The 12,385-nt window shown below is 32.4% G+C and overlaps 1 protein-coding gene and 1 pseudogene across 2 annotated transcripts; both read right to left on the minus strand.

The window, feature by feature from the left end:
- Nucleotides 1-797: 797 nt before the first annotated feature.
- LOC102621285 (elongation factor 1-gamma-like) lies at nt 798-4,767 on the minus strand. Of its 2 annotated transcripts, none has more exons than XM_025099083.2 (8): nt 4,610-4,767; nt 4,473-4,520; nt 3,251-3,345; nt 3,106-3,166; nt 2,965-3,017; nt 2,604-2,705; nt 1,991-2,504; nt 798-1,346 (listed from the first exon to the last, which is right to left on the minus strand). In XM_025099083.2, the coding sequence occupies exons 3-8, from the start codon at nt 3,302-3,304 to the stop codon at nt 967-969; spliced, it is 1,164 nt and encodes a 387-aa protein (XP_024954851.2). In that variant the 5' UTR covers nt 3,305-3,345; nt 4,473-4,520; nt 4,610-4,767; the 3' UTR covers nt 798-966. The 2 variants fall into 2 exon arrangements, with proteins under 2 accessions (XP_024954851.2, XP_006478210.2); XM_006478147.3 differs by having other exon boundaries at nt 3,251-3,400; nt 4,610-4,766.
- Nucleotides 4,768-6,978: 2,211 nt separating this feature from the next.
- Nucleotides 6,979-11,211, minus strand: LOC102622271 (12-oxophytodienoate reductase 1-like; annotated as a pseudogene).
- Between the last annotated feature and the right edge of the window lie 1,174 nt (nt 11,212-12,385).

Raw genomic sequence — 12,385 nt, forward strand, 5'->3', positions numbered from 1 at the left:
TGAGATAATCAGGTACAAACGTACACATATGTAAGTTATACTCTAGTTGGCATCGTCTACTAGGTTATTATGACTATATATAAAATTTTTAAAAGAAAATTATATCTAACGTGGAAAGTGATTTACATATGACTTGGAGTACAGGAATTAAGATACATCTCTAATATATTTTGGGATGAAAATATAAATTCTATATCTCCGATTAATATCAAGTAGTTTGATGCGTTTAAAAGTTTACCAGAAATAGATGGTGGAGCTAATAAATACCTTGTAAGCTTCATATTCTGAAAATGGAGAGGCTGGGCTGACAGTGAGAGCCCTTAGTGTCAAGTGGTCCAAAATGCCTGGTCTTTTCCCATTTACATTGTCATCAATCAACGTCCACATTTTCACGTGATTAGTGCCTAATCGTTTTCATGCTGAATAAAAATGACCCCACTCTCTCCGTCATGGAACTTCTTGATTCATAGTTGTTAGCTGCACAACCAACACAGTTACCAGGTGAATCCTGTAGTATGTTGAAGATTTAAACATTCGAAATGAGTTTTCGTAATGAGTCGGACTACAATGCTTTGAACTCATCGGTACAACTCATCAAATTTTTCGTTTCATATTTCAATTCTTTTGAAGTTGTGTATCATAAATTTTAAGAGACTTTCACAGTTGTAACCTATAACTCGAGACGTAAACGAAAAAACTTATTGTTACGCACTGGATAAAACTGAAGCACCGTAGATTTGCCCCTTGTAATCCCAACATTATTGACTTTAAACAAAAACATGAATGTAATATGAAAATTAACTAGAAAGTTCTGATGTATTTAAATCAAAGTCAATTGAATGCTTAAATAGGGTCAATTTGCTAACAGCACAAAACTAAAGATGAAAAATTAGAAAACTTAAATGATTGCAACAGCATTACACACACACACCAGCTACTTCTCCGGTCTGGTCCGTCTGGATGATCTCACTTGAAGCACTTGGCATCTAACAAGGCCTCACCCTCGAAAGGTTCATGATCTTCGATCATCTGGCTTACACGCTCCTTCTGAGCTTCATCATTGATGTCCACCTTCTTCCAATCATACAACTCCATGTCGTAACACTCGTCCATTATAAATTGAGGAATCTCTTGTCCACGGAAAAGCCACAAACCCTTTACCTTGAAAGGTGGCTCCGAGCCAATAATCAGCATCTTCCCAAAAGCATACTTACGAGCCAAGTCCATTCGCTGCAGGAATCCGCCCACTTTGTTCAAAGTCACAAATGAGACTGTATTCTCATCATTGTACTTGTAATCACAGAACCAAAGAGAGTAGCCCTCCGGATCATACATGTCCCAAAATCCTACAAAAGAAATCCACAGAAGAAATATCTTTTAGAAAAGCTGACTATATGAACACCTGTATCCATCAAAGATTGTCCCTGGTCCATACATGCCCAAATTTTAATTTTATTTTTTATATGAAAATACATATTAATATTTACCACACATAGTGAAAATTTCACTTCTCGATAGATTAACATCTTCTGCTGATAACAGTTAAAAAAAAAAAAAAAGATTTGAAGAATCACCGCAAGGTAAATAAGATATTTCCTTAATGAAACAATTTCAAAGAATATTCAATTTTGTTTGTGAATAAATTCTAGTTGCAATTAGACTAACCAACATAGTAACAAAGCATCTTTCAAAAAAAAAAAAAAAACATAGTAACAAAGCAGAAACTCAACTCACCAATGACAAGAAAGATAAATGCAACAAGGCAGAGGATGATAGAGAGAGGAATATAAGTGTGAGAGCAAAAACACATTTAACAAACTTGGCCAGGAGGAAATAAAAATCCATCAACGGATCCCTGACTGCAAGGTCGACGAGGAGAGAACACCATACTGACTTTGATTATCTTCTTCAACTATAACTTTAGCAAAATTTAGCATATTTCTTCAAAATGAAACAGAGCAATGTCTGCAGCAAGTTTCTGAAAAAGTACCTTTAATGGCAACCTCACGAAAGTTGGTCTTTGTGTTTGAGTACAACCTCTTCCACTCATCCAAAATCATCTTGCTGGGAGGCAAAAGGTCAAGTGGATTCTTTGGCTTGGGCTTTGGTGCCTCTTCCTCACCAGCATCTTCAACTTTAGGTTTTGCTGTTTCTTTTGCAGCCTCTTTCTTTGGCTCAGCCTGGGCCTTGGGTTTTGCAGGCTCTTTTGACTGCGTGGGCTTCTTCGCTGACTGAACAGGAGGGACAGATTCTGCTTGCTTTATCTCTCCCAATATCTTGCGGAAATTTGGTATGTTAACCATTGTCCAAAAGTATCTCTCAATGTGAGGGAATTCTGATGTAAAGCTCTTGGACAGGATCCGACTGAATCCCAACGTCAAGTTACATGTCATAATGATATCAGCCAAAGTCACTGAATGGCCAACTAAGTAAGTGTTGGAAGCGAGATGTGTATTCAATGCAGCTAGAGCTCTCTTCAAAGAAGCAATTGCAGCTTCCTCAGCCTTTGCACAGATTAAAAGTAAATCATAAGCAAAATAATGAATAAAAAAGAAAGAGTGAAAGCAGAATTTAAATGGATACGGCGGCAAATGTTGGAAAACCTGAGGAAGGTACACTGCGAAACCAACTCTTGGTATAAACCAACGCAAAATATTGGTGTCAATTTCTAATGATGAGAAATCAATCCACTGCTCAATATGAGCCTGCCAAAACCAAGAATGACAATTATAACTATCAAAAGAAAGAAGGGGAAAAAGAAACTAAAAACAAGAAACTCATTTTCAAAAGGGCAAACATTTTTTGAGCGAACAAGAAATCAATTTGTACACCAATAGATATGAACTTACATTATAAATTTAAATAAACACAAAAAATAAAAAATATTATCCCCCAAAAAAAAGGAGAAAACAAGTAAACAGAATCTAGTTAAAAACCCATATTAACAGCCATCACATAACTTACAGAATCAATTAAAGACGAGCCCAACAGTGGGTTGTCAGCTTTCAAGCGTGCAACTGCAGCAGGTAAAGACAGATCACACAAAGTCTAATCTTAATAGAATATACTAAACAATCAAGTGGAGAATCTAACAAATGGCCTCACCATATCGTGCAATGGCATTACTCTCGAAGATGGGTCCATCAGGTGTTTCCAACACAGGAACCTACATATTGAGAAACTTTCAAGCAAACCAGCATATAGAACATCCACCTGGTACCCAAAAAAATATTAAATATTTCTTGCAAACCTTTCCAATGGGATTCATCTTAAGAAATTCAGGAGTTTTGTTTGTTACACCCATCTCAAAATTCTTGACCAATTCAACATTTACCCCAGTGTACTCTGCAGTAATAAGTGTTTTAAAAGCATTTTTATTGGTGTTCCCTGCATGCAAGACCTAAAAGAAGATAATAATAAAAAAAAAAGAAATACATGGTCAAGAAGATCATCAAATATATATTTGCAACATAATATGCAATTACTCAGACGATGATGATAGTGATAACTGCATTTCCTCAAGAGTATATGTTTTAATCATAACAACAGTAGGTAATACATTCAGGACCGGACAAAATCGATTTGATTGAGATTTTGAAAAACATGTCAATAGTCAAACGGGGAACACAATAGAAAAATAGCCTAATGTTACAAATATATTATCACATTGTCACTGGCAATAAATCATAAATTCTATCAACATGAAACAATCAAGATTCATCTATACTTTCGTATTCCTAGGTGTAAGGGTAATGGTTTAATGAAGGGTAATGGTTTAATGACTTCAATTTTAGCATTGTTATTAAATTAGAGAAAGATAAATGAACATTTGACCTTCTTTAGTAACTTATCAATGAAAAAATTTCTTAGGTTTTATTGACCAGATGCAATGATGAAAGAATTCTGTATCTAAAATTGGCTAGTCATGCAGCCAATTCAAGTTATTCAACATACAAATCAACACAATTGCCGTCACCTGATATAGGATCAGCCAGTACCAGAAGAGTGGCCTAGTTTTCAGCATTTGAGAATATGCTACCAATGACATAGTTTCAATTATCACTACTCACAAATAAACAAGTGCTTTATCCAGCCAAATCCCCAAATTCCAACTTTATGCTCACTGTGTCCGACACTCCAACTCCAATAATTCAAACTAAAACTACGTGTCTAACATACCTGCACTTCTACAACACATTGTAAACCAATAGATACCCATTTGCACACGGCTATAAACATAATTGTTTCAGCAGTCACCACAATTTCAACATTTTCATTTCAAGTTTTCCAAAAAGTCTGTTATCAAACATAAAGCGAAGACACTAAAGTCCCAATTTCACATTGTACATTAAATGTTCCTTCAATCACTTCAATTTTTGCTACTGAACAGCTTAAACTTAAATAAATATGCAAAACGCAAGCTCTTAGTTACAATACAAAGCATTAAAAAAAAAGGTTCAAAGTGAGCTTACCAGAGGCATTGCTTCAGAAAGATTTTATTTCAGTTAACAACCCAAGATCTGAATCAAATAAATGAACATTTTAATAGATATATAAGCACAAATCAATAAACAGAACAAAGAGTATAAACTAAAAAAGATCAAATTACCAAACAGCAAATCAGAGCGATTGTGTCAACGGCTTGGTCTTGCGAGGTTTAGTGAGTGTAGTATTCGTGTACGGGATCTAGGGTTTAGTAGTGGAGTAACAAAAATTGAGATCCTTAATCTGTATTACGTAGGTCCCTTACCTTACCCTTAATGACCAAATTACCCTTTTTGTTGATTTTTGACTATAGAGGTACTAAATTATAAATTAAATAAGCCCAATACTCACATAATAACTCACATTTTAAGCATGATGGTTTGAAGGATCGGTGTACGAATCGACATAATAGTACAAGCTCGACATAATAGTACAAGCATTCATTACATTTTAAGATAATTCAAAAAATTATTCATAGATATAATTTTAGAATATAAGTATTACAACTAATTTAAAAGATAATTTTATAATTCCAATCGATAATAAAGTTTTAAAAGTTGAAAAATGAAAAGTCCAACGGCCAAAGCTCAATACGACACAAGACCATATATTATGTTGAGCCGACCTGTATGAACCAAGTACGGCATAAATTTAGCATGAAGCGCCAAAAGGGCCAAAAGCTTCAAGCCAGGCAAACAAGGCATGGCGCGACGCCGTTAGCATTTCTAATTTTGAGTATCACAATGCAAATAAACACTTTCAATGGTATTTCAGTCATTTTGATTAGAGGTTGAGGTTGCGATCTAATTAATACAGGTGGGAAAACTATATTCTTTTTAAAGAAACTACAAAAGTATAGGAGATTAAATGCGTGTTTACTTGTAGGATTAGAGAATAAGAATAATTAATAATATTTATGATGTAGGAAAAATATTAAAAAGAATATATTAGAAATTATAGTATTTAACTCAATTCAATATTTAGTAGTTTATTAGTATTTATCTTATTTTATTAAACTAATTTAAGTGGTATTACTAATTCTAGTTTAATTAGAAATTTAGATTATCACTCTTATTTGAGAAGGATTAGAATTAAGTTAGTTACTAGTATGTATAGACTTATTATTAATGGTTTATTAGAATACCTTTAAGCTTCTCATCAACAACATTTAATATTTTTTCAATTGAAATATTTTCTTTCTTGTAGGAGTTCCTTTTTTTATTTTTTAAAAACGTTTGCTAGAATGATATCTAGTATCACTTCTGCACTATGTCAATTTACTTGTTAAAATAAAATGGAAATAAGAATGAAATGAGGCCCAAATAAAGTCTCAAAGATGCAGGTATGTAATCTTTTTTGTATTATATTCTGTCTTTAGTTAATGGAAAAAAGACATCTAAGCCTCCAAGATTTGAGAAAATGATCATCAATACCCCCAAGTCTTCAAAAAGGTATACCAACCCTTTTGACTATTATATGTTTTAACTTCATTATTCCAAAAATTTTGATTTTAAAATTTTTAATAATATGTATTATAAGTAATGTAATTTATGTCATAGACTAACAATATCAAAATTATTTAATATGTTACTAAATTTAAATATGTAAATTATTGTATTTATTTTAATAATATATTTTTTATTGTAGAAAATTTATATAAATATTTGTATTAAATACATTTTAAAATTAAAAAAATCTCAGATACTAATAATGTTAAAATTATTATTTTACATAATATTCAACATAATTTAGATTTTAATACATTTATCTTAATATTATGATTATGTTTATTATACAATTTACTTCAATGTAATAAAATATATCTAATAGATTGTAAAATATTAAAATATTTTTTAATTATTTAAATTTTTTTAAAATGTATATATTATTACATTTTTTTAATGTTATATTTTTATTTATTATAAAATATTAGAGTCAATTTTTTCTAAAATAATAGAGGTAAAGAGTGTTATAATTAAAAATAAATATTGATATATTTTTTTAATTTGAGGGTGTTGGTCACTATTTTCTTAAACTTTTGGCTGTAAATGTCCATTTTCCTTAATTGAGCTTTTAAAAAAGGGGAAAACAACAAAAGCAAAAGGGAAAGAAAGCAAAATTAAAGAAAGCTTTTGGACCAGCGTAGGCCCATTTAATAAAATATGGGCTCGGATCCAAAGTATAATGGATTTGTTTGACTCATAGCCCGACCCAAAACTCAAATTTTATTTTCTTAACCGAACGGAAGGTTATGACTTAACAATATCCACCTTTTGTGGAACCGACACCCAATAGCATGTATGCCCCAACCCCACCCAAACTCACCAACCCCCCCCAAAAAAAAACGCCTAATAACATAGGTCAATTTATATGAAGTCTTAGTTCTTTTTCAAGTTAATTTTAATTTTAAATTATTTGAATAGAGATTGCCAATCAAATAAAATTATTTAGTAGTAGGGTGTAAATACACAAAATATCAGTTGGAAATATCAACTATGTGCCCCCACTTCATGATAATTTATTACAGTACATAGATCAAATTAGCACTGAATTTAAATTCTGACATAATTCATAAGCTCTCATAAAATGGACAGTCAGTGTAACCAACAACAGGGTCATGAGTGTAGAACGTAGCTGTGTCATATTTATTCAGAGGTGCATTAATTTCAAATCTCCTCGGTAAATCTGGATTAGCCAAAAACCAACGACCATAAGCAACAAGATCTGCATGGCCCTCACCCACAACTTTGTTTCCGTCTTCCCTATTATATCCCCCGGAGACAATGAAAGTGCCACTAAAAGCCTTTCTCACAGGCAACAAAGTACCATCGGGACCATCACATTTTTCTTGTTGGGCTTTTATCATTCTTGGCTCAATGACGTGGCACTAGAGAATGTTATATTTGTTCAATGCCCTTGCCATGTAAAGACCTAATGCTTCAGGATTTGAATCTCCACAGTCTAAATAGTCCGCAAATGGGGATAATCTTAAACCAATTTTATCAGCTCCTATTTCATTGGCGACGGCTTCAACTAGTTCTAGGGCAAATCGACAACGATTCTCGAGGGATCCGCCGTATTGATCTGTGCGATCATTCACTTGATCTTTCAAAAATTGGTCTATTAGATAGCCATTTGCCCCATGGATCTCAACTCCATCAAAACCTATACAGTAAATTCAGTTAGTGGCAGAACTAGGATTTTGATTCGAAGAAACTTATAGTGTAGAATTCATAAACTTGAGCAGGTTCTAACATATGAACTGTTTTTGCTCCAATCCAATGAGGAAAAAAAAAAAAAAAAGTAAATCCTTGTGATAAACTAGATCCAGCTCAGTGATTGATAGAGTGAATAGATCTATGAATGGATTTTTTATTATGAGTATGCCAGATCGTGAATTAGTAACTACATTCAATCTCCAAAACATATCCCAATTGTTTTGAACTTTTTATTTCTGAAAAAATTAATAAAGCTGGGAGACTACAATAAAAAGCTGGGAGACTACAATAACAACCATAATAAAGAAACTAAAAACCTGAGTGACACTTAAATATAAATCTGCAAAATTAAGGGGCCAATCTTAAAAATTGAGATGAAATTAATTACCAGCCTCAATAGCATTCCTGGCCGCAATCCTGAAATCATTGACAATTTGGGGGATTTCACCTGTCCTTAGGCGCCTTGGAGGCGTGAACTCGGCAGCATTGAAGCCACCATTTGGTTGATTCTTTAATGGCTTGTCTGAATACGAGATTGGTGCTTTACCATTTGGCTGAAAATCTGCTTAATAGACACCAAAAGAGACTTAAATTTTATTTAAAATCAATTATCACTAAAAGAAGTAACAACAACAACAACAATAATAATACTATTTTTCTGATCTAAACTCTCCTGTAGTTTTAAATATTTCGCGTTGTGTATGAACTATTATCTATGTATAGTCAAAACCTATTCCCTTTTAAAAACAACCAATCACCTATATGTATTTGATATAGTCAAAACTTATTTCTTTATTAATTTTAGTTTATTAACAACCAATCATTATATGCATTCGATCAAGTAAAAGATTATTTCAAGAGAGAGTAGTACTGTAATAGCTCGAGCCATCACAGTTTTGTTGTTAGGTTTTGTAACGCAAAACGAGTCTGCTTATTTAGGAGAGCCTATGAATTATAAACCAATCCAGGAACACATTCACTAGTGATGAATTATAAACCTCGCATCCTCTTGTAGATCATTGGAAACTAATCAAAATGAAACTATATCGTAAACATATCAATCCACACATGGGGATGCGAGTTCTCTTATACCAATTGTACCAACTCGATTTCAACAACTAAGTAAAAATTATTTGCTTTGGGCGTACAACCCATCTCGGTTTTGTTATTGGACTTTATAACCCAAAACATGTCTACGTAATTAGGAGAGTCCATGACCTATAAGTTAGTCTAGGAACTCACTTGCTAGGAATGTGAGATATTATAAGTAGTGGGGTCTTTTAATCCAAAAGCTAATTTATGGAAAGAGGTTTTCCATTAGACTAATAAATTACTCATTAGTTGCTTCCACAATCGATGTGGTATAACCCTAAAACATATATTATTTTTTCTTTTTACTCTTAATCGAAAATATCAAATATCTGAATGATATAACATTGCCATATTTGTTTGTACAAATTAGGGTTTCTAATTTTGTTGAAGCAGCAAAATTCCCCACCATTAGAAATATTTTGTCGGCTATCAATGTTTTCGTTAGCTCCTTGAAATTTTGCAAAAATAACCATTGGTCTAGTCACTTTCTGGCCATGACCATTTGAGAAATTAGAGACATATCACCTTCACTAGTCTAGCTAGATACGGCATTTTGCAGTAATTACATTAGACTCTATTAGGTTTGGTTAAATTAGTTTATTTATCTCTGTCCTTTCAATTTTACTTAAGTTTGTATTTGTTTTCAGATAATTTCGATTATTTTCTCAGAAAGCAAACAAAATGTTTGGTCCCTTATATTGTATTCCCCTCAATTCTCAAACCTTTTTGGTCCAAGCACGAGAAAGTAAGAATGTTAAATTTTCAACTCATTGATGAAAAAGTCAAAATGTTTAACTTCACCTAATAAAATTACTTTAATTTCAACTGGAAAATATTTATGATATATATGGAGTGCACGTCATTTTCTTTAGACTTTCTACATTTTTTTTTTGTATTTTTTTTCCAAAGAATATACTTAATTTATGGACCTTGATGAGTTATATTCGTGTACGTATGCTAAGATTTCGTCCTACTAATTAATCCAATATTCGTGTACGTATGCTAAGATTTCGTCCTACTAATTAATCCAATATTCGTGTACGTATGCTAAGATTTCGTCCTCCTAATTAATCCACTCTTCAAGAAAACTGATGAATCACACTCACATGCCATATATTTTACGTGAAAAATACTGGAAAAGGACGACTACACTTTTATAATTTGGTGAAATAGTTAAGTATGTCTCCTTGTTTTTAACAAATAGTTTAAGAGAAATTCTTTTTGGGACAATTATGTTTAGACTAGTACAATTTGAGCCACTACAAACAAATAATATAATTATACGAAAAGCATTTTTGTGACCAATATTTATAAAATGCGAGTTTCCATGACAATTTTATCAGATTATGAGAGTTTTGTTATCCTTTCCTTTGAAAATAATAACAACTAATAACAAACCTCGATTTGAAATTCGGCCAGCATGCCAAAGTTGACAAAAGAAGATTCCACCTTTGGCTTGAACTTCAGCAACAATTGGTTTCCACGCTTCAACTTGCTCTTTTGTCCATATACCGGGTGTATCCTTATATCTTATTTATAACAAAGAAAAAAAAAACACTCATGAAATGTAATTTGAAGGTAAAAAGTCAGTTTCAGTTATGAAGGTCCAATTACTATGTTCTAACAAAAAAATGTTGTTTTGAGCTAGGCAAAATTACTTAAATTCTACTCGTGAAGACAAGATACCAAATGTCCTGTATCTGGGGGTTCGGGATTCATTTAATAAATGGACTGAACTCAAATCTATCATAATTTAACCTAAGTTTAGCATTCGACACGAATTCAATCCACCAACTCATAATACCACCCCTAGGTAAAATTACCTGAATATTACCAGGAAGACAAAACATCGAAACTCCTTTTTTGGTGCATGTAATTTTGTTTTAACATTTTCTTACTTTCAAGAAACAAATATATATAAACATTGCCAGTAAGTATATTACCCTCGACCGGTTTCAGAAACTACAGAGGCTTCAGAAATGAGAAAGCCACCTTCGGTGGTCCTTTGAGAGTAATACAAGATTGCATGCGGCTGAGGAATATAATCATATGATCTCATTCTGCTCAATGGTGCCAAAACAATTCTGTACATATAACATGCAAACCAATTGAACAATAAATGAAACAATGCCAATTACTGCTGAAGATCAACCAGAATAAATAAATTTTAAAAATAAATTGAAACTGTTACCGATGAGAAAGATTGAAACTGCCCATCTTGTATGGAGTGAGAAGAGGAATAATATTATTATTGTTCTTCTCTTCTTGTTGATCTCGGTGTGTTATTTTATCTTCTCCAGGTTTCCATGTTGTCAGGCATATGACTTCTGATTCTTAATTTCTTTCTCTACTGAAACTGAACTAGAATGTAGATCCAGTTGGATATAATGAAACTGACAGTTACAAGGTATATGACTTGAAAGGTTTCCATGTTGTAAGGTATATGACTTGTGACATATATATAGTTCAAGCAATAGAGTTTTTATATGGTATACTTATACACATGTGGTCATGATTAATCTGGAAAAACAATAAAGTCACGTTTAGTGTGATAGGATAGAATAGGATGAGATGGGATTATTTAATACTATTTTATTTTGTATGGTGTAGCTTAGGATTGAATTATATTACAAATATATTGTCATATAATAATAGAAATAGTGAACTTTTCACAACATGTCCAAATTCATCTTGAAACAAAAAAATGTCCTGGGTTCGTCTTTGTCATCAAATGGACAACAAAGTTATCCAAAAATGACATATTTAACCATAAGGAGTTGGTATTATATACCCCTTGGACCACTCACTCTAAAACATAATAGCATTATAATCCTATATATTCGTGTTATTACAACTTTCTTTCCCCCAAAGATTCAGGTATTTTAATTCTGGGCCACATTGCAAATTTAATTTCAGAACTTGGATCCGAATGTAGGACTCCTGCTGCTTTCAAATATATATAATTAGGTTGGAGTTGATTTCTCTCAACTAGTTTGTGATTAGAGCTGTTATATCCCTTCAAATTTGTTAAGGTTAAATTCTAGTGAGTTTTAGTTGAATTTTGATTGTAAATATTTTAGTTGAATTGTACCATATTAAAAAAAAAAAAAATCTTTTGGACCAGAATGTAATTCTAATTTAGTTTATATTTTTGTCAAAGTTAAACTCGAAAGGTTCCAAATCAGACTGTCGCTTTGTGGAACATTTTGCTTATGAAAGGACTTTTACCGCCAATTTCTCATTATTCATGGATGTGCTCTACATTTAGCCATACCTCAAGGGTGTTTAAGCAGATATTTATTTGAGTTGAGTTAAGGTTTGTACTAGATTTCAATATGCATACTACTGCGTAGCCCCCACATTTTGCTGCAATTGACTAGCATAACGCAGTAGGGCTGGGTATTTCATTTTGATTCGATTTTGTTCGAACCAAATCAAACTAAACTGATTGTGGCAGTACCATTCGGCTCTTTGGGCAATAAAAAACAAATGTTTCATAAATCTCTGAACTAACTAGTTTTTGTTTGGTCCGGAGGGAAAAATTGAAAATGGATTTTATGTTAATTGATATAAGTTATTATTAATGTGTT

This window comes from Citrus sinensis, chromosome 3 (assembly GCF_022201045.2).
Source record: "Citrus sinensis cultivar Valencia sweet orange chromosome 3, DVS_A1.0, whole genome shotgun sequence".
In the NCBI taxonomy this organism is placed as follows: domain Eukaryota; kingdom Viridiplantae; phylum Streptophyta; class Magnoliopsida; order Sapindales; family Rutaceae; genus Citrus; species Citrus sinensis.

What these genes read in the sequence shown, in the direction of transcription:
- LOC102621285 (XM_006478147.3), bottom strand. An exon ending in TAATGCCATTGCACGATATG is followed by an intron (nt 3,018 to 3,105) that starts GTGAGGCCATTT and finishes TACCTGCTGCAG; the next exon opens with TTGCACGCTTGAAAGCTGAC. An exon ending in GCTCGTCTTTAATTGATTCT is followed by an intron (nt 2,706 to 2,964) that starts GTAAGTTATGTG and finishes TGGTTTTGGCAG; the next exon opens with GCTCATATTGAGCAGTGGAT.